At 40.8% G+C, this 23224-nt stretch overlaps 2 protein-coding genes across 2 annotated transcripts in view; one reads left to right on the forward strand and one right to left on the reverse strand.

Annotated features, from left to right (window-relative positions):
* The first annotated feature begins 2201 nt into the window (after positions 1-2201).
* Positions 2202-17234, forward strand: LOC139651246 (progestin and adipoQ receptor family member 3-like). The gene is made up of 7 exons (XM_071528090.1): positions 2202-2338; positions 3449-3680; positions 5023-5185; positions 6892-7047; positions 10929-11126; positions 12965-13055; positions 14463-17234. Exons 1-7 carry the CDS (start codon positions 2278-2280, stop codon positions 14603-14605), a joined length of 1044 nt encoding a protein of 347 aa, XP_071384191.1. The 5' UTR covers positions 2202-2277; the 3' UTR covers positions 14606-17234.
* Positions 17230-23224, reverse strand: part of bmp2k (BMP2 inducible kinase) — a 68128-nt gene continuing 62133 nt past the window's right edge. The window contains exon 18 of the mRNA XM_071528089.1: positions 17230-20195. Coding sequence (XP_071384190.1) covers positions 18748-20195 — 1448 coding nt within the window. The 3' untranslated portion in view covers positions 17230-18747. The remainder of the gene's footprint in view (positions 20196-23224) is intronic.

A 23224-nucleotide genomic window follows, 5' to 3' on the forward strand; every position in this document is an offset into this window, starting at 1 on the left:
GGGGGGGGGGGGGTGTGACTTCCCTCCTGAGGGGATCCCGCAAAACATCTCTCACACCTGAAATGTCTGCTGGGAACGCTCGGCCGCCTGACGAGCATCGCTGCTGACAGTTTAGTGACGGGAATATACTTTACACCGTCTTCACAGTCCAGCGGGAAGACAGCCAGGAGAGCATAATGTGCTCTGAACAGTCCACACCCTGAGCTACAGTTTAAATCACTTCCATTACAGAGCAGCAGCAGAAAGTGGATCAACAGTAAACTGACAAACTGTGGATCCGTTCACAGTGAGAAGAGGAATCTGACTTTACTTTGTTTCTGCACTTTTATTTTGTCATTTCTAATGTTTCCAGTTAAAAGCAGTGGTGGAAGAAGTACTCTGATCCTTTACTTAAGTAAAAGTACCAATACAGCAATGTAAAAATACTCTATTACAAGTGAAAAATCCTACTTAAGTAAAAGTACATAAGTATTAGCAGCAAAATGTAGTTAAAGTATTAAAGTAAAAGTAGTGGTTTGGTTCCTCTGACTGATATTTTATTATATATGACATCATTAGATTATTAATACTGAAGCATCAGTGTGTAAGCAGCATGTTACTGTTGTAGCTGCTGGAGGTGGAGCTAGTTTGAACTACTTTATATACAGTTAGCTAGTTTAGTCCAGTGGTTCCCGACCTAGGGGTCGGGCCCCTCCAAAGGGTCACCGGATAAATCTGAGGGGTCGTGAGATGATTAATGGGAGAGGAAAGAAGAAAAAACAAAGTTCTGATACACAAATCTGTTTTCAGTTTTTGGACTTTTTCTCTAATCTTTGATTTTTGCTGAAATATTGGATCATTTGAACATTTATTGAAATGAAACCATGTGAGGTTTAGAGGGAAAAATCACTATTTGGTGGAGCTGTTAACAACTCATAGACATCTGAAATGTGACCCCGACTACACACTGCTTTTTGTAAGACGTCAAAAGCCAAAAAGGTTGGAAACCACTGGTTTAATCTTTAACAATGTGTTGTATTTTAAAAGCTTGTTATATTATCCATTGTGTCAAATCTCCATCTGAAAAGTAACTAAAGCTGTCAAATAAATGTAGTGGAGTAAAAAGTACAATATTTCCCTCTGAAATGTAGTGGAGTGGAAGTATAAAGTAGCATCAAATGGAAATACTCAAGTAAAGCACAAGTATCTCAAAATTGTAGGCTACTTAAGTACAGTACTTGAGTAAATGTACTTAGTTACTTTCCACCACTGGTTAAAAGAATCCAGTTTGAGCTCTGTCCTCTCTCCTGTTAGAATCACATGGAAAAGATCACAGCTGACAACGTTCTCTGTTCTAAAGAGGAACTCAGGAACTTTTACTCTGAGGACATTTTAAATCAGACACTTTTTACTGTTACTGCAGTAGATTTTTACACCAGTACTTTTACTTCTACTGAAGTAAAATATCAGCAAAGTAACAGTACTTCTACTTGAGTAGGTACTAGTACTACAAAGAGTACTAGGAGATATTCTAGTACGCTTTCCACTGGTCATCATGTGCTACCCTGCCTTGAGAAGTGATTTAATGGATGACACTGATTTAGCTAGTCTAACCTCTTCACATTAGATTTAAATCATTGTAAATACTACTGCTACTACTACTACTACTACTGCTACTACTACTACTACTGCTACTACTACTACTACTACTACTACTACTACTACTACTAATAATAATAATAATAATAATAACAATAATAATTTATAGACTAGCTGGAAATTTATCAGGCTATCTTGACTTCTTGTCCAAGAAAATTATTATTATTGTTAGAGTATAGGCATACTGTTACATTCAGATAATTAGGCTATTAGAGTCCCACTAGAGTGTGTTTATAGTGCTACATATAGATACAGGCAAAACTTGTACAGTGCCATGTAATATTAAATTACCATTTAATTCTTAACAATATATTACTGTATATTCCAATCTAGCAGGCAAAATGCAAAGCTGCCTATATGAGTATGAATACCAACCTGTATCGATATACAGATGGAGAACAAGCAGAGGAAAGCATTTTCATAACACAATCAATAAAGATTACATTGTAACAGTTTTCCCTCACCTGGTTTGCCCAGGAGCTTGTTTTTTTTTTTTGGTCAGGCACTTCTCGGGCGCGCTGAACGGGGTCCATTGGTCCATCACGAATGACGTCTCTGATGATTTGGAAGATGTGAGAGACCATGAAACTTGCTAAAGATTGTGTTGTTTTGTAAATTAATGTTGAAGTATTTATACAAATGTATAGTAACTATTATAAGCCCCAAAATGGCACCAACTGCACATACACCAAATTAAAAGGTAAGTCTGTTATTGATTCCTTGGCTCTAACAAAGCGGCGTCTTAGCTAGCCTGTATTAGCCTGTTAAAACCAGTGGCTCAGGCTGTAGTTAGCCCCTAAATGCCAAACTGGATTAAAAAATCTGAGTTTAAGATTAATTTGCTTACCGACAATTGTATATACTTGGTAGAACCTGACATAAGAGCTTTTCCGAAGGGTTATGGTCTTAGGAGAAATTCGGCATACACGTTATTTACCAAGCAGCACTTTATTTTAATAAAGTATAAACTTTTAGAATCAGTTCACCCTGCTCGCCACCGCCATCCACGGTGAAATTTAGCCTTACTTCGGTGGAGGAATATTGTGGAAATTACTGACGTACTTTTTGTAAAAGTTTAAATTTTATTGACAAATATTGCTTGGTGTATTGGATGCCTGCCGACCTAAAGAGTGGATCCTGATGATTCGGAAAAAGTCTTGAATCATGTTTTAGGAGGTGTGTACGCTTATCAGTAAGCAAGGCCACATTAAAGTGACAGGTTTTTGAACGGAGGTTTGTGTTACTTTTTCACCATACAGAGAACGGGGCGTATCGGAGCTAAGGCTGTAGCTAGCTAATGTAGTTAGCATGAGATTATATTTGGGACCAGTTTGGGCTAGCTTAGTAGCTAACTAGCTTGCTAGCTAATGTTAGCTCCGTCAGTTTCTTTCATATACATTGGGGGGGAAAGTAACGGACTAGCGTTACCTCGGTCTGCACTTTTTGCTCAGTTGTTGACATGACTCTATAATATAGATAGTTGAAATTAGCATATCACGACCAATTTGTCTAATCTTACTGCTGGCCGGGGAAGAAAAGTTTATCCCACCGGCCACAGTGGCTGGTACATTCCAAAATGTACTTGTCAATTAAGCTATTTAACCAGCCATCTGGATTTTTAGAATAGAATAGAACTTCCCCATGAAGACTGGTTATTTGCTACAGTGGCTAGACAAACAAGCCACAGCCAAAATGTAACAGTATTCGGTTGGTGTTAATTTCCCATCATGCTGCTATGGTTACTCAGACTCTTGTTATCTAAGGTACTGCCTTGAGTACATCTGATCTGAACCTAACTTTGTCTTTCCAGCTTCAGTTCAGACGAAGGTGAACTCCGCTGCCTCGGCCATGCCTCAGAAGCTGCAGAAGAGCGCCCAGACCGCTCACTACATCGAGCTGGGCAGTTACCAGTACTGGCCGGTGCTGGTGCCCCGGGGCATTCGGCTGTACACCTACGAGCAGATCCCAGTGTTTCTGAGGGAGAACCCGTACATCACAGACGGCTACAGGGCCTACCTGCCCTCCAGACTCTGCATCAAAAGGTGAATCACTGAGAACGGGAGAAAATCAGTGTTTGAATGCATAAGGCAGCAGTGTGGAGTGTCGGCTGTTCACCTGCTGAACTGCCTACTTCATCCCAGGCCTGCGTGATTATGGCTGAAATGATGGTCCCACTTAATTTGACTGATAATCATGATCACAATATCAAGCAGTTATTAGCCTCAAGGATTTTGGGAACAAAACCATTAATATTTCTCTGTGACACTTTATTAATCCCCAAAGGAGAAACTGTCTTTTCTCTTGCCCCCTGTCAGAGTGTGGGGTCTACTACTGTCTTGCTCAACAACACTTAAGATGTCTGTTGCATACTTACTGCTTACACTTTATTGCTGTTTTGTCATAAATTGTAAAACACCATTTTGATCATCTTAAACTACACTGAGTGTTCTAAGTGAAATGAAAGGATTTATTGGTGATTTTTAGGATTGTTAATTGTGCAAACTAAAATTATACAGTCATGCACAAATAATGCTGCGTACACTGAGGCTGCAGTATTATGCCATGTTAGCCAGCTTACTTATTCTTTACTCTGGTGTTTATTCCAACAGTGTGCGTAGTGTTACGCCCCTTTACGTTACTCAAGTGCATTAAAGAGAAGCTAAACCTGAAGAATAAAGCGGTTAATTCAGAATCAGATCAGGAGTAGAACAGGTGGATGAAATGTTATAAGCAGGTTAGGAAACTAACCTAGTTTTCGTCCATTGCTACAGTTGCTGGTATGCAAAATTACCGAGACATTTTCCTCTATTACTCTAGCCATATTCATATAGAGAAGAGTCCCCAAACAATAGTTGGTTACCTACTGAAGTGGCTTCCCACATATTGACTATATTTGAGCAGCTCCCACAGGTAAATCTTGTCTTGTAATTGACATAGTCTATGAAAATATCAAAGATTTGCTTCTGTCAAGCACCAAAAGTGTATTAGTGAACTACAACAACCATAATTCATTTTGCCTTTGATGCAGCACATGGTGTTGGTCTACATGATATGTTGGGGTGATGATATGTTGGCTGTATGTTATATTTGCTTCACTACACTAGTGGTAATTGGATGGGAGTATAATAGCTGAGTGAAATATCAATAAAAATACAGGTAAAATATAATCTGCGTGGAAATGTACACACAACTGAAAAAACATTGAGCCCATTATTATTTGAATAGAGCAATAAAGACCAGAGCCTGCCACCACCGAAATAAACTGCCAAACTGTGTGTGAAACACTGAATAGGTAAACTTTTGGCTGAAGGCTGGTGTGAATTTGTCCTGCCTGTCATGAGTGTAAATAGTCTGTATGTTCATGTGTTTCCTCCCCTCCCCCAGCCTCTTCATCCTGTCCAATGAGACGGTGAATATCTGGAGCCATCTGCTGGGCTTCCTGCTCTTCTTCTGTCTGGGTGTGTACAACATGGCCGCGGTGCTGCCAGCCACCGGCGCCTCCAGAGAGGACTACGTCATCTACTCCATAGGCCTCTTCTGCCTCCAGGTACAGTCTCTTTCCCGCAGGTTTCCCACAGGTTTCCCACAGGTTTCCCGCAGGTTTCCCATAGCTTTCCCACAGGTTTCCCACAGGTTTCCCACAGGTTTCCCACAGGTTGGCAGGTTACTGAAGCAGCCAGGGGGGCGATGAGAAACGGCAGGTTTAGATGCCAGCTTAATGCATCGCAACCCCTGAAATGAAATTAATTTAAAACAAAAGGTTACACGGGCGGCTGCTAAATTACCTGGACAGGCCGCCCGAATGTTGAGATTATATGGGAAACACTGCAGCAGGTCTGAAAAACTGAGTTTAAACCCTCGTTCACTTGCATACATCATTTTGAACACCGACCAAAGTCCTCAAATCAAAATTTTTGAAATTCAAAATTGGAAAAAGTCTGGAATTTTGAAATGGAAAATGCGTTGGAACTGTCATCTTTAATCTGTAATATTTTCTGTTTGTTGTATTGCTGTCTATATGTAATCCCATTGGAGATCAATGAGAGCCTTTACATGCACACTAATATTCCCGATTACTCAAGTGTTCATGTAAACAGCATAGTGCGATTTCCTTAATCTGATAAAGGCCATTATTACATTATATGAGAAATCTGATTAACACAGCTAGGTGTGTTAGCTAGGTGTGTTATGAGTGTAAACGTAACACAGATAGGTGTGTTAATAGGTGTGTTATGAGTGTAAACGTAACACAGATAGGTGTGTTAATAGGTGTGTTATGAGTGTAAACGTAACACAGATAGGTGTGTTAATAGGTGTGTTATGAGTGTAAACGTAACACAGATAGCTGTGTTAATAGGTGTGTTATGAGTGTAAACGTAACACAGATAGGTGTGTTAATAGGTGTGTTATGAGTGTAAACGTAACACAGATAGGTGTGTTAATAGGTGTGTTATGAGTGTAAACGTAACACAGATAGGTGTGTTAATAGGTGTGTTATGAGTGTAAACGTAACCGCATAGAGAACAACGTCCCCAGAAGCAGTAAACATGTAACAGCATGTTAAACTGTTCTGTAACCATAAGCAGTGCAGAGTACTGAGACACAGAAACCTGACCAGATGAAAATAAGCTTTGTGCGACTCCATGTTCAAAATCCAAATCAACCGGCAGGAAGTTTGAGTTTTACGTCACTTCTTTGAGGAGGGAAATCAACTCTGACTGAATCATGTAAACCAGGTTTTCCTTTTATCGCATTACTAGTGTGCAGCATGTGAACGCATCAATTGAATTATTCCCAATAACCTGATTATTCCCAGTTTAGGGCTGCAACTAACGATTATTTTCATTGTCGATGAATCTGTCAATTATTCGCTCGATTAATCGATTAGTTGTTTGGTCTATAAAATGTCAGAAAATGGTGAAAAGTGTGGATCAGTGTTTCCCAAAGCCCAAGATGACGTCCTCAAATGTCTTGTTTTGTCCACAACCCAAAGATATTCAGTTTACTGTCATAGAGGAGTAAAGAAACCAGAAAATATTCACATTTAAGAAGCTGGAATCAGAGAATTTTGACTTATTTTTCTTAAAAAATTACTCAAACCGATTAATCGATTATCAAAATAGTTGGCGATTCATTTAATAGTTGACAACTAATCGATTAATTGTTCCAGCTCTATCCCAGTTACCGGGTTATTATTGTGAATGTAAACACAGTCAGTGAAGTTGAAGTTGCTGTTGCTGTTGCCCTCCTCAGCTGTGCATGCTGTGCTCGGTGGGCTATCACCTGTTCTGCTGCCACCGGTCGGAGAAGACCAGCCGCCGCTGGATGGCGCTGGACTACGCCGGCGTTTCCATCGGCATCCTGGGCTGCTACGTCCCCGGAGTCTTCTACGCTTTCTACTGCAATAACGTAAGTTCAGTTCGGTTTGTCTCAGGCCTGTGGAGTCTCACCTCTGACTTTTCAATCTGTAATATCCGGTTCTTTTTACGCACCAATTAATTACACAATTAAGGGATTTTGATCTCTTAATTGTGTATTTCAAGTAGGGCTGAACAATTAATCGAAGTTTTATCAAAATCGCAATATGGCCTACTGCAATTTTCAAATCGCAGGAGGGGCAATATTTGTTAAAGGCGAAATGTGTCAAAATACCATTTTAAATGAAATATTGTGGTGCTGCAGAGATGTCCTGGCCTACACATCATATTCTACAGACTTAAGAAAACATCTTTGTTTGATACAGATCCCCGCAAAAATCACGCTATAATCATTTTAATACGTTTTTCAATGAAAATGAGAATAATTATGTAAAAATTATCATTCCCTCTAATATCGCAAATCATATCGCAATTGCAATATCAGTCAAAATAATCTCAATTAGATATTTTTTCAAAATCCTTCAGCTCTAATTCCAAGCAGGGGAGGAAACTAACGTGTTCACAGGCCGCAGTGGCTGGTAAATCTGAATATTCACCTCTATTCTTGCACTGTTTTACCGCTCAGCTAGGTTTCTAGACAGGAATAGCACCTCAAAACTTCGCTGGGATAACTGCCAAGGGGGCCGGGAGAGGAGACGGGTGTTGTTTCCCCACCGTGATACTCGTTGTAAACCAGTGTTTGTGTTATTGATTCTGAAATTTGTGTTCAGGAACAAACCTGAGCTGAGGGGAAAGAGCCTGTCGCTGATCACCTGACTTTGCTTTGTTCATGTCTGCCAAGACATTTGCCAAAAATGAACAAATTCACTCAGTTAGGGAGTCGACAGAAAAAGCTTTGGTCAAACACTTGTGTACTCCGCTCAGATTCAAGGAGTCACTTGCTTTGTAATTTGAAAACTCATCTCTTCATGATATATTCTTGTATCAATACTCTTGTAACCATTTGGACATTTTCTGTTTGTTTTGTCTTATTTAGTTTTTTCTTTATCATTGTAATCTCGACATTATTGCAAATGAGGGCCGTCCTCAGTGATTTTGCAAGAAATAAATAACGTTGTCATATGTACATCACTTTGGATAAAAGCGTCTGCCAAATGGGAAATTGTAAATTGTCGACGAACGTCAGTTAAAAGCTAAAATGTGAAAAGCTCTCCTCGAGTTCTCTTTCTGATTTAATTATGGTCAGGCTCAATTTAATTGTAAACAGCTTATTGTTTGCCCGTGTGGAGTCGAGTTAAAAGCAGCACATGACAGGCAGAACAAATATAACCTCACTGAATTATATCACTGTTCCCATATATAGTATATTCCCTCTGCTCACTCTAATGTGCTCAATCTGCCTCTCTTCAGTGGTGGAGAAAGTACTCCGGTCCTTTACCTAAGTAAAAGTAGCAATACAATAATGGAAAATACTTAAAAGTTTGGAAAAATACAAGTTTACTTAAGTAAAAGTGTAGAAGTATTAGCAGCAAAATGTACTTAACTATCAAAAGTAAAAGTCGTCATTCTTTAAATTATTGCTGCATTAACCTGTCAGAAGTATTTTAATGTTGTCGGTCTAACTGCTCCATATACTGTTGGAGAGTTTAAACTCTAACAATGCAACATATTTTATGAGCTCATCATATGTTTTGCGTGTAAAACCTTATTCTGCAAAGTAACTAGTAACTCCAGCCGGCAGATAAATGTAGTGGAGGGAAAAGAACAAGATTTCCCTCTGAGATGTAGTGGAGGAAAAGTGGAAAGTCTCACAGAATGGAAATACTCAAGTAAAGTGCCAGAACTTGAGTAAATGTTCTTAGTTGCTTTCCACCTCCGTCTCTCTTCTTCTCTTTTATTTCTTTACTTACTTGTCGGCGTTCTGTAGCTCTGCCTTTAGCTCTTTATTGTTGTCAGAGAGTTGAAGCTTATTTTACTATTGCTCTCATTGCATCTCACTCTGCATAACACCGTCAGCTCGATGCGTTTATTACCTCTAATATAAATGTAAATAATAACGTCAAACATGTCTCCACAGATCAGGCTGCTGCTTTGCGTTCGCGTCTTAAACCGCTCGCTCCCTGGAGACGGGAGTTGTGCTCGGCATCAGCAGCTCCTTTTGAAAAAGCGGTAATTGAATAAAACTGAACTCCGGCCCACAGTCTGGCTTCCCTGACGGAGTCATTGTTCCCGGTGAATAAGCGGTGCGACACCTTAGCCGCGCTCGCCGCTTGGAACGCAGCCTCCGATGACACAAGCCAGTTTCAGTTCCTCATTCCAGCCGCCCACCCGTGTGGTTTTTTTTTTTTATTTATTTTTTTTTCCCGGTTGCTTCTTCTTCTTCTTCTTCTTCTTCTTCTTCTTTTTTTTTTTCCTAAAGCGTTTGGCTGTACCGCCGTTCGCTTTCCCCCGCATATTGGAAGCGGCGGGTTATTTTGCCCCCAGAACGCAGCTGAAATCTGCTCCAGCCCAAACCAGATGGCTGCGTTCACGGAGCGGTCCGTCACTCCTGTTCCCCACCATATGACGTTCGCAAGTCTGGGAGCCGTCTCGGCGAAGGCCCCCCCCCTTCCCGTGCCAAGACTGGGGCTCCGCGTTCGGGCGGCTACTACTGCGGCAAGCCAAGTCCCTAAAGCGAACCGATTTTTTTTTATATTTAGCCAGTAAAAACTCTTGTCTCGTCAGAGTTTTTGAGAATGCAGATTTGGAGGAGAGAGGAACACGATGTCTGTTATCTATACGGGGAGTAGAGCTACAAAAACTTGGCTAATTCCAAGCGGGCCCTTGTTCCCGGTGCAAATTTATTCACTGTGAAATTCAGCAGGACTCGTCACATGAGGATGTGTGACTGGACGTAGGCCTACACCGCCACTAATGCCCAGAAGGGACAAGGCTGTCGAGGCTGCACACAGACAGTCGCTTATAGAAACTGAGACATTAACTCGTTAGGAGTGGGGACGCACTTTAGGGTTTTATTCATGATAAATATGACGAACTGAAAAAAAAAAAAAAAATGATCTTGATGTGGATTCCTCAGCGTTTAAGGGTGTGATCACAGTTTCAGTTTGTTTCCTTTGGTCTGAGTCACAGTGGAAAAGTTGACTTTGTGACGTTTGTGTATTTGGTTCGTTTAGGTTCACACTGCACATGAACCAGGGCTTGTTAAAAAAATTAAAAATAAAGTCACATGGACTTTGGTACCAACATGGAGTTTGGTAAACTGGCAGTTAACCAAAAATCTGTCCAATAAACAAGTTTTATGTAGAGTTTTATGTTTTTTTTTTCTTTTTTTTTTATTTTATTTAGCACAAAAGAGTAATTCAAAGAAAATATCCATAATGTATACCAACATCATAAAGAGCATGTGCAAGGAAGACCAAAGAAACCCCGAGGGGCTTATGGAGTGTCTCCCTTAATAACAATCATACATAATTACAATATAGTGTAATGAAACCCCCCAAAAAAAGTTTAGAAAGAACAAAACAATATAAACAAATGAATAGGTAAAGTAATACTGTTAAATAAAGAGGGGGAAAAGTAGAAAATAAGTAAAAAGAATATTAAAAGAAACCGAAAAGAAAAGGAAAAGCAGAGTAAAGGAATAAAGAGAGAAAAAAAAAAAAAAAAAGGAAAAGTAATTAATTATAGCAAAAAAGAGACAGCAGTATGATCACCTCATTAAACATGATGATGGTGAAATAAATACTGTCTGACAGCTTTTTTATGTTGTGTATTTGTAGGCTGTGTAATGTCAAACTGGAAACTTTGTGTTGACTCCTGACTGCAGACCAAGTTTCCCATCCAGGATAATAAAGAACTGAACTGAACTGAACTGAACCTGCCCTCCCCTGTCTCTGTGTCTGTGTCCCTCAGTACTGGCGTCAGGTGTACCTGGTGACGGTCCTGGCCATGATCCTGGCCGTGTTCTTCGCTCAGATCCACCCTCATTACCTCAGCAAGCAGTGGAAGCGTCTGCGCTCGCTCATCTTCTGCTCGGTGGCCGGCTACGGTCTCATCCCCACCGTCCACTGGGTCTGGATCACCGGGGGGTTCTCCTCCGAGCTCGTCCAGGTGAGCGGCCTCAGCTAGGGCTGGGCGATATGGTTGAAATCAATATCATGATAATCATAAGGATTTTTTCTCGATATCGATATATATCACGATATGGTTTATGTATGCGAAATCACGTTAAATAATCAAATTAATGTTAATCTCATTGAACCGAATGGTAATGTTAGGTGTGATGTCAAACAAAACAGAAATATTCAAATAATATTCCTACCATACTTTTTTAAGTAAAATTTGCTCATCATCAATTCAGACAGCAGAAATGTGTGTCTCGATATCAAAATATCTTCATATCATCACGATATGATTCCACTGAAAGACGATAAACGAAAATATTGAATTATCGCCCAGCCCTAACCCCTTACTAGGGACGGGACGATATGTCGAAATTCAATATATCACTTTATTCACTTTATTATTATTATTTTATTCTGCTGTAGTGATCACAAATGAGACGCTTGACCGTCACAATTTCACAAACTCTCCATTGAAATTATATTATTATTATATCATATATTGCACTTTGTAATAACATTTTTAAATTGTTTACATTCCGGCAAGCCAGTGCCATTGCTATAAAGATTTGTGGCTCAGGAATAAACTAGGGCTGCAACTAACGATTATTTTCATTGTCGATTAATCTGTCGATTGTTTTCTCGATTAATCGATTAGTTGTTTGGTCTATAAAATGTCAGAAAACGGTGAAAAATGTGGATCAGTGTTTCCCAAAGCCCAAGATGACGTCCTCAAATGTCTTGTTTTGTCCACAACCCAAAGATATTCAGTTTACTGTCATAGAGGAGGAAAGAAACCAGAAAATATTCACATTTAAGAAGCTGGAATCAGAGAATTTTGACTTATTTTTCTTAACAAATTACTCAATCCGATTAATCGATTATCAAAATAGTTGGCAATTAATTTAATAGTTGACAACTAATCGTTTAATCGATTAATCGTTGCAGCTCTAGAATAAACATAATTCTTCACAGCACCCATATCGCGTATCGAATCGTATCGTGAAATAAACATATCATCTCATCCCTAACACTTAACATACATACGCACAATTAGCGTTGTCACGATAACCAGAATTCATCTACTACTTTTGATACCGTTGTGAAAAAGTTGAATTCACTATTGAATGTTGTAAACCTTCAACAGATAGCAGATCACCATATGTGATCTGCGAGCTGAAACGACATGTCGGCGTCTCCTCCACAGCGTATTTGTGCAGATGGCAGGAGGACTGGAGCGGTTACAGGAAGAGGAGTAAGAAAAAGGATTAGAATAGACAGAGTGTCAGTCTGGCTCCTGACAGCAGACTGCAGTCAAACAGCTGAAAACACTCAACAGCATCAAACAGTCTGTCACGTCTTGAACTGGTCCCGGTCCAACTGAACCGGTTGATAAACTGGTGCCAGGAGCCGAATATGGAACTATTTCACTATTTTATAGAGCCGACAGACACCCGGTCGACATCGAAACTCCTGAGGAAACACACAAGAAACTTAGCAAAGCATCTCAGTGACCAAGACTTTTTCTTGTTTTCCCGTAGCGGTATCAAATATTTAGATATTAAACTTGGTGTTGGTATCAAAGTCGGAATTCTGTTATCGTGACAACTCTCTGCACAATTATGCAAATATTGCCAGTAGTCTTAGAGTTATGAAGCCGTTTACATGCTTCTATAAAGTGACACTTCCTCTAACAATCCTGTTTACAAACTAACTTAGCAGTGGTTTGATTAGACACTGTTTGAAGCTGTTCATGTCATGTGAAGAAAGGCATATTCAGGTCGTCTTTTGTTCCTGTTCAGCTGAATCGATGTTTCTTTCCTTCAGGCTTTTGTTCCTCGGGTCCTGGGGATGTACTTCATCGCTGCGTTAGCTTTCGTTTTCTACGTCTCAAAAGTCCCTGAACGCTACTTCCCAGGTAAGCACTTCTTTTTTTTCTTACGCTGTTGTTCGCTGTCAGTCACTTTGTCCATTTCACAGCTGCACAGTTCAGAGAAAAATATCAAAATCACAATGTTGATCGTTCTAATGTTCAAAAGACTCAAAGCTGAAATTATGTTTTATTGGGAAAGGTGTTTCCCAGCTTTCTAAATGTATTTTGAGGATTTTTTCCATTTCATCCGACCACAGCAAATTCGATTTTTTTTCAAAATTTTTAGCTGGAAAAAAGTGTGTGAGTGCAAACAGGATCCATATGCAGGTCTGGAAAAGTATTCATAATTAATTTGGTAATTTCCAGGTCTTGAAAAGTTTTGGGAATTGCACAAAAAGTCTGGAAAAAAGTACCAAAAATACTGTTTCTTCATACATATCAGACTCAAAAGTCCATGAGGTTGTAGACCTAGTGTCGTTTCACATATTGTGATGTTATCTGTTGTGAAGGATGATCCTCAGCTACAGAGTGATGTGGCCTGACTGGCAGCCATGTTGCCCAGCTGCTGTCAGCAGGCATCAGATTGAATACCAACTAAAATCTTCAAATCCAGTGAAGAAATGAAAGTCTTGATTCTGGAAAAGTCAGGAATTTTGAAAGGGAAAATGTGAAGGAACCCTGGAAATACTCTCAAAATCACAAATAACTTTATGTCCCTCCACCATGGTACATGGTGCGGAACAGTGTGTCGTCATGGTGACGTGTCTGTCACAATAACCCGAACCATACATGATAGAAACTTCACACTTACACCACAGGTTCCCCCTATAGAGAAGGTGATCTGATTAGATTTTAGAGCACCTTTCTGCATAAATTTGCATATTAATGAGGAAAACAGATTTTCTGGAAACTACTATAACTCCATAATGCTTTAAGATACAGAGTTCATATTAATACCGTTCATGTGTTATGTGAAGACAAATACAGCTCTGGAAAAAATTAACCTGAAAACACTGCATCTTTTTTGTCATTTTGACCAGTTGTCATTTTCTGCAAATAAATGCTCTAAATGACAGTATTTTTATTTGGAATTTGGGAGAACTGTTGTCAGTAGTTTATAGAATGAATCAAAAATGTTCATTTTACTCAAACACATAGTTATAAATAGTAAAACCAGAGAAACTGATAATTTTGCAGTGGTCTCTTAATTTTTTCCAGAGCTGTATATTTATTGCCTAATTATAATTAGTCCATTATTTAGCTTAATTAATGACATCATTAGCATAAATGGTTAGGTTTAATAAGTCATGGTTATGCTGAGACAGTATACAGCTCAAGTGCCTGTTGTTTTGTGTCAATATTGTGCAGCCTTAGAAAAAGCGTCTGAATCTGAATCTTTTTTATTTATTTATTTTTTGCCTCCTCTGTAACATTGCTGTCTGTGTGCCGCAGGTCAGCTGAACTACCTGGGCTCCAGCCACCAGGTGTGGCACGTGCTGCTGGTGCTGATGTTCTACTGGTGGCACCAGTCGTCCGGCTTCATCATGGCCTACAGGCACAGCCGGCCCTGCCCCGACTTCCCCCAGCACGCCTAGCTAGGACCGTCCCGGCCTGCCAGCGGGTCGGGGAGCTGAACTGTTTAGCTTTGGTCCCCGGGGGCCAAAACTCACTCTGCTGCTGGAGTCGCTCGGCATCAGATTCATCCGACGCGTTGATGACTGAAGGATTTCAGAATTTTTAAAAAGTGTTTAAAATAGTTATTACTATTTTAACCGTTCATTTTCTTTACCCACTTGTTCCTATGGTTGCAGGGAGCTGGAGCGTATCCCAGCATGCACTGGGTAGAAGGCAGGGACAGGTCTCACAGTCTCAGTCTCATTCATACCTGTGGGCAGTTCAGAGTCTCCAGTCCACCTGACCTGCTTGTGTTTGGGATGTGGGAGGAAACCGAGGCGAACACACACAGGGCCAGAGCCGGGAATCAAACCTGTGACCTTTTTACCTGTGAGGTGACGGTGTAAAGATGTTTTAACCAGTACAGTATCAGTAGAACAGGACCTCTAAGTTGGTTGGGTACCTGTCAATACTGAACAAGACATGTTCAGAATGTACTGGCCTGTGATTGGTGGTCATTTGATCACTAGACCGTCACCGCCAACAAACCACTGAGACTCTCTGCAGACCAAATACAGAATCTCTAAAATGCGAGGCGGCCGCACTGCTTTCAGATTCAGATTACTACAAAATCCTTCAAGGCATCATTTCTGTCCGTTTCTGTGTCCAAATCACAATCCCTGAGAATCATGAGAGATCCCATATTTTTTTATAAGTGCCTGTGTATTGCACATCATGTAGCTCCTGTTAAATGAACTGTCAAGTTTTGTTAATGTAATGCCCATTTTATCGTTTAGAAGCCAGTGGTTCTCAACCTGGATCGTGAAAAAAAATCTATTTTGAATATACAAATTTATGTATTAATGTTTGTAATCTTTGTAATAAAAAAGCTTGTTCTTTGAAGACAAGTTACAGCCTTGAGGCTTCTTCTAATAATGAGTCGAGTAAAATGTCCTGAAAAGGGAAAAAAAAAAAAAAAAAATCATTAGCTGTTAAAGTTCACCGTTCTGCACAGTAACACGAACATCGGGGGGGTTGTGAGCAGACATCTTTGTTTTTGGGATGTTGCAAACTAAAGTGGTTGAGAGCCACTGTTCATTACTTAGTCATTATATTGAAAATGTCATTAAAAGTAAGACCATAAGGTTAATCCTGTTTTTTCCTGAGTAAAAGGAGCTAAAATAAGATACACAACATTGGACATAATCAATACAAACCAAAGATGTAGATCCATAAAACTCAAAACTATTTCTAATCACTTTTTTATGACACATGTAGGGTTTTTTTTTCTTTTTTTGTCCTTTGTTCTTAAGTTATTGTGTGATGTTGCTCAGAAGTCAAGCTAAGTTTAGAGTGAGATGAACTGTAACTCGACATGTTCAGTATTGATGTCTGTTTCTTTCTGTTGAGGACGGTGATATTTTACTACGCATGTTGAACACGGGTACTGCAAAGACTCATGAGCTGCAGTATGTAAGTACCAGGACTCTCTGTCTGATCATGTTCTCTTCAGTCGGCCTGGACTGACTCTGTGTACAGTGTGTTTGATCAAACTGTCATTCATATTCATATTATCTATTAGGGCTGCACAAGAATTTAGAAAAAAAAAAAAAACACTCCTCAGATTCACAATGCTGACTACTGGAATGTAAGAGTGTTTCAGACTGCTTATTAAAAAGTCCTTGGCCTGCAAATTGAGTCAGAGAAACTTAAATTTTTCAAGTTATTTTTTCCCCATTTTTTGCAAAAATGAAGCAGAAAAACCTGCGTCCTCATGCACTGCAGTTCATATCGCAATGGCAATATGATTTTTCTCAGTATTGTGCAGCCCTATGATCTACTGTGGATTTAAATGACTTGAATCCAGTGCTTTTTATATTTAGCATTATAATAGTAACTACTACAGAGGGTCTTGTAGCGTCTGAACAAAAAAAAAAAACTGCTTTTGCTGCCTTGCCTAAGAGGATCCACAGTACTTCTTGAACCCGTTTAGGGTGATGTGCAATGTTAAAGGTGACAACTGTTCTGTATTTTAATGGTTTCATTCCAAAACGCTATACATCCATCTTGGAAAGAGAGAGGAAGCCTGGCAATCATTGTGTAATATTTCAAAAAATAGAAATGACTACATTCTCTTAAATGTCACAAATTTTCTAAGCAAGGGTCTTAACGTGGCTAATAACTTAAATAATGTCCAACACGCTTTACTGTTTTCTAGCCAGCACTCCTTTCATTAGTTTAGGTGTTTTTTCAAATGGTAGCTATCTCATTTTGGAATGAAAGTCATTTGTGTAGTGTGCTATTTAATGCTTGTAAGTTTTAGATGGAGACAAATGTTCTCTGGTGTTACGACTTAAGATTGAATCTACTTCTTGTTGTTCTGTATTTATACTCTTCCTTATGAAGCTGGTGTGTGTGTGTGTGTGTGTGTGTGTGTGTAACGGTTTCTAGAAAAACACTTTGTCGTCTTTTTCCGATGAGGTTTGAGAGAAAAGTCAGTCGAGTGTCCCAAGACTCATTTTGTAGCAGCTCTGTTTATGACAAATTTTGTATGTTGATTTTTATGACCTGAGTGCTGAACTTGACTCTAAATAAAATCAACCATGTATTGTCCAAAAAAAAAAAAAGTGTTAAATTATACTTGAGAAACATCCACTTTAAAGAACTGCACTGAGATGAGTCTTTTTTTATTGCATCAAACAGCAGTATAGCATGATAAATACAATAAAAGATTTACCCTCTTGAAAAAAAAAAAAAAAAAGATGGAAAATGGTTGTATCAAATGGTTCCATTGGTGAAAACACAGCGACCTGCAGTTACTCCAAATGAATGTGCCAATGGTTGGTAAATGCAGTGCTTAAGGCCATCTATATAGAACAAAGAACTAGACCAAGTCTGAACATGTGACTCGGGGACAAGACAGTGGAAGAATTCAATGCTGAAAAGTGCATTCATCCAGACACATGACCTGATTTCAAATCACACAGATTTCTCAGAGGGTACTGAAGGTTTTCCCTTTATGAGTCCGACGCTTTCCCTTCCTCCTGAGAGGAAAGACTGCTGTTAACTGATGCTGTAAATCTCATTCATCCTAAGCTTAAACAATTTTGGAAATTGAATGTTGAGAGTGCACTTAAGTAGCTTGTAAGTGAAGTTCGTTTCGCAGGGGTCGAAGTTCTTAAAACGCAAACCCTAGACTAGTGATTCAATGTGGCTTCTGCATTTTATTTCTTCCTCATTTCTAATAGAATGTGTCGAGTTATAACTTTAAAAAAAAAAAAAAAAACTTAACACAGTACTTACACACAGGTTTACTGCTAGAAAAACAAAACATAGAAAACAGTTAAGAGCCTAAATTAAAAACTCTCCCAATTAACAGATCCACCTTTTTTTTTTTTATAGGAAGTACAAAGAAAACGAATCCCTTCTAGTATTTCCAAGTGTAATGCAACACAAATCACAGCCACCATCTGCTGTGTCAAGACTACTGTAAAATTATGCATAGAGAAAGGTCTAATAAGAATGAAATAAAGTGGTTAAGGACTACTCCCAAACAATTCCACTGACACAGAAGGGCAGGGCTGGCCGCTTGTGTCGTGGTTTCCGAGGTACTGTGCAGCAAGGCGGAGCCATGCTCAGGTAAGGCTTTACGGTGCTAAAAAAAAAATTGTATCGGTAGATCAGAAGGCAGGCCATAAACTATGAATAGCTTTTTGCAGCGAGTCAAGCGGTCAAAACATCGAGCAAGCTTATAATCACAGTACGATCTTGAGTGGATTTTCCTTTTTCCGTTTCTCCTGGTTCAAACGTCTCTCTACAAGCGTTAACGATGCAGCATAAAAGGCTTCTCAGCATACGGGTACAGGCGAGAGATATGCATACAGAGCCAGAGCCTGGAATAAATCACCCATAACTCCACAGGATTTACGTTTTGTTATTCAAACCGTGACGTATTAAAATGTTCTTAGAAAGCCGTTGGGGGACATTGTTAGCTTGTCCTTCCGTGTTTGGTTGAAAATAGTACTCACTGTTACCGAACCGAAACCTCCGAGGTCGCTTCGGCTGTGGGCATTTTGACTGATTGACATTTGAGCGGTGCGCCGGGGAAGACGGGACGAGATGGTCACTGCTTCGAAGGGAAAGGCGCGGCCCCGAAGGGATCGAGCTCCACCGGCTGCGTGGTCTGCTGCTGCTGCTGCTGGGGTCCGCCGTGGACAACGAGTTCTGTGAAGGGCACCGCCCCAAAATCATCCATGATGTCGCTTTCTCCGAGCGCGCCGTGAAGGGAACCTGTCCAGGACTTGCCGTTGGCCGAGCCCATGTCGCTCTTGCCGTCGCCGAGGCCTTGATACGGGCCGTGCCGGCCGCCGTCCGGTGGGTGGAAGGGTTTGGCTCCGAAGGGGTCCAACAGAGGATCGTCCACCGGTAGAGAAGCTCCTTTGTCTTTTCCCTCAGCCATGGTTATATCAACACTGATGTTCTCTTTAGAGTCAGAGGTGCTGAGGAACTCGTTGCTGCTCTGCGAGTCTCTCCGGCCGACCTTCTTGTGCCTGCGGACTCGCTCCGGTGTGCGGAAGGTGGGCTTGTTGGTCTTCCGGCCTCCGGTCGGCGTACCGTGGTGACGCTTGCCGTTGCTGCCGCCGGCGCCGGACTCCTGCTTGGTTTTTCTCTGGCGTGAAGACAGCTTCTGGAGGCTGCGCTGTTTCAGCCTTTGCTGCTGCGGGCTGGCCGCCTCCTCGAAAGGTTGCCGAAAGATATCTTCTGCGCTCCTGGAGGTGGTGGGAGGCGGCGCGGTGGGGCCCGGCTGGAAGGGGGAGAAGCCAAAAATATCTATGCCCTCGGGGGAGATCGGCGGGGTTTGGCCCATGGGAACATCGCCGCCGCTCTTGCCCGACTTGGAGAGGTTCCGGCTGAATGGCGCTTTGGTGAAAACATCAAACTCCTCCATGGCTTGCTGCTCATGGCTGACTTGTCTGAAAGGCGCTTTGGCGAAGATGTCCGTGCTTTCTGAAGGCCCGGTGGGGGAGGTTCCCCCGAGGAAAGGGACAGCACCAAAAACATCCACAGCGTCATCAGTTGGTGCCGCTCTTGCACCTCCACTGGGAGAATCAGGAGGGGTGATCAGGGTCATGCCGGAGTCCCCTCGAGGACTCCTGCGGGCGGCCGCTTTGGCAACCGGAAGTTTCTTTGAACGGCCTTTGGCCCTGTTGGGGTCATAGTCCGAATCGGAGCTGTGCTTGTCGTCATCTTCCTCGGCCTCTTCCTCGGAGTCCATCAGCAGCGGCCTCTGTCCCAGATTCTCCGGCTCGGTGTCATCGTTGAACTCTCCGTGCTCACTGTTCAGGCCTTCGTCCTCCTCGGGCTCCTCATCCTCACTGCTTTTAGGGGAAGGAGGGTCAGACTCAAAGTCGCTGTCCGACTCGTCCCCCGGTCTGCGGGTTTGCAGACCTGCAGAGTTGCTCTTTTTGCTTGGTTTGTGCTCCTTGGCGGTCGGTGGCTGCAGCTCCTCCGAGGTGGTGGGGATGGTCGAGGTGGTGGGGAGGGTGGGGGTGGTGGCGGTGGCGGGGGCGGGGGCAGGAACAGGAACAGTAACTTCCTCATTAGTCTGGTCAGTCTTCGTCTCATTGGCACCTGCAGGAACAAGCCACAAATAGAACTGTTATTGAAGTAGTCCAATATGCATCTTGTATATTCTGTGATACCTGAATCTGCATTTCAAGTTCTAATACCAGACCACTTCAGACTCTACATCTTAACTACTCCAAGGACAATGTCGGCACGTGCAAGAGCAGCATGGCGATAAAAAAGAAAATCCCAATTTAATGTCTGGTTATTATCAAGGGTTTAAATGTATGTATAAAAAAATGCAAGTGAAAGGAGGAGAATCTTAATGCCAGAAGTAAGATTGTTTTTCTTTAGTAACAATGTCTCTTAGTTCTTTTAACTTCTGTAATACAAAGATGTGGCATTAGTGAAATCTGGATTACTTGACTTATATTTGGATTTCCCAAAGAGTCCTTCATGACATGAGTTTTTTTTTGTTTGTTTTTTAAGCAAGAACAAATCCCAACAGTTTGTCCAATACTGAAGCAGAAGGAGCAGCAGAGGAGAATCACAAAACTCATATGGTGCAGAAGCTGCTCTGTCTTGCCCAGCGTGACCCGGCAGTAAGAATAGAGGGCTTAGAGGCAGAAGACATAAGATAGCCCGGCTTTTTAAGAATCACAGATATTGCTTTTAAATTCTAATCTGTAAGTGAAAAGATTTAAGATCTCATTCATTTCCTTCAGTCTGTAAAGAAAAGTATAGCTTTGTTCAGTAAATACCATTCCTTACTATTGGATTTCTTTAAATTCTTAAGACATATTTGGCATCTGATGAAAAAGCAACATTGGCGCCTCTGGCAGAATGAATGTCTTCCAAGAGATTGGTATAATCGTGATTTAGAAGTTAGTCTAATTAGCAACTGGATAGTCTCCAATATTATTTGAAATTTTAATACATTTTGCCATACACAATCATTGTGCTGTATGAGCCAGCTTATTGTTCCCTATTAGTGGAAGCAGTACATAAGAAAGCAAAGCAGAGCCCCATGCTGTGCACACAGAAATGGAAACCTCTTCACATCTTAAACCGTCCAAACTGGCAGGACATGATGACACGTTAGCCAAAAGCATTGTTGTTGATAAATGAAAAAAGGCAGCAATAAAAGATAGGAAGAGAGAAATTCTCCAATACAAAACATATTAAGGCAGAGTGCAGGAGGCGCTCGGCATCTGTCTGCTCGACCCAACTGGTCTCAGATTATAACGTGTAATCACATCACATCCACCTCAGAACGAGGCAATCTCACTATACAATGGAACATCTTTAATCATATAAGAAGATCTCAACCTGATACACAAATTTATTTTGTCGATGTTCCTTTGGGGGAAAGCTGAAGGATTACATGCCATGACAGCTCCTTTAAAGATAAAAATAAGTGGTAAAAACATGCATGGTGTTGTTCGCTTGTTTGATGAACGCCAAAATCTGCTAGAAATCTTTTAACAGCAGCAGCTTAGAGAAGCTTGTGACTGAAGAGTTGCTGGTTTGAATCCCAGAACGTCTGGGAAAATCTGGGCTGGGACAGTGAATAACAAACCCTCAACAGCTACCGCCGAGATGCCAGTGAGCAAGGCATTTAACCCCCCAGTGCTCCAGTGAAGCTCAGTGGCCAGTGGTAGCAGACTGGTTGTACTGGGCAGCTCCCAGTGTGACAGTGAGTAACTGAATGACTGTGAGGCAGAGTGTTGCTGAAGAAGAGCATGTGTGCTCAGTCAGTCTTCCCTGGATAAATAAACATAAAGAGTCTTGTTCACTGGGTAATGGATGGGGAATAATATATTAGTCAGGCCAAGAGCAAAAATAATGAATTACATTTTACCGTCGTTACTGTAATAAAGTAGCTTTTTTGTGTAGTATTTCTTGAAGTCTATTTTATATTTTATATTTTCACTGAGGTATTAGCTACATTTTAAAACAGTATATATTTTGTAAAGACTCCATAAGCATTGCATCAGAAATTGGTGTAACTGTAAATCGCATCAAACGTGTGCGAGTATGTGGAGGAAACATTAAATTGACTAATTTAAATACTCAAACTTATTCATGATAGCAGCTTAATTAACACCCATAAAACTACAGTATTACTGGTTTGTGTTTACCTCGTTGTTGTGTAGCTAGATTACTACACATTACAGTAATGCTACTGAATAATGAATAATGGGGAGGCATTGTCTTTTTTTTAGTTTCTGTAATCCTATCACAAAAAAATAGTGTTGGTTCATGATTAACTTGTTTAGCCACTTTATCTTATTCCAATTAAAAGAACTTAGTTTGAACTCTGTCCTCACCTTTTTATATTGCATTGGAAAGATCATATTTATCAAGCAACTCAGTAACTTTAACTGACCCCATTTTAAATATTTTCACACCAGTAATTTTACTGATACTCAAGTAACATTTCAGCAAAGTAACAGGACTTCTACTTGAGTAGCATCTTTCCACCCCTGGCTCCACCTCACAGCTTCCCGGTGGATTAACCAGACTTTCTGTCAACACCCTTAAGAACTGAGCAGCAGATGTACTTGATGCTATTCTGACACTCTGCTCTATGGAAAAAAAAAAATCTTTTGATGACTCCACCACAGCCTTAAAGATTGAGGTTAATCCGTTTTCACTTGACAACCATTTTTCTCCACTTAGAGGAGGATGCATGTCTTTAATAAGGAATGATGGGTCAAACGGTCAAAGGATGATCCGTAAAAACATAAATGACCCCGATCTGAGAGACCATGTGAAGGAAGATATTTTGTGTGTGTGTGTGTGTGTGTGGATGGTTGGTGTCATGCTGGCTCTGACTGACTGAACCGCTGCCTGGCCAACCTTGAATAACAGGATTAGATGAATGAAAACAACAGAAAGCATTATGGGCCACATGTTTACTGCGTCACTGTCAACCTAAAACAAAAGGTTTGGATAATATTTTAATCTCACTACTTCCCAGTTTGAATCTGTGTGCTTCATAATATAATGAGCTAAATTTAAGCATACATTTT

This window comes from Centroberyx affinis, unplaced genomic scaffold (assembly GCF_046629955.1).
Source record: "Centroberyx affinis isolate AG114_WGS23_722 - 3 ecotype Tasmania unplaced genomic scaffold, CSIRO-AGI_Caff_v1 ptg001616l_1, whole genome shotgun sequence".
Taxonomy (NCBI): Eukaryota; Metazoa; Chordata; class Actinopteri; order Beryciformes; family Berycidae; genus Centroberyx; species Centroberyx affinis.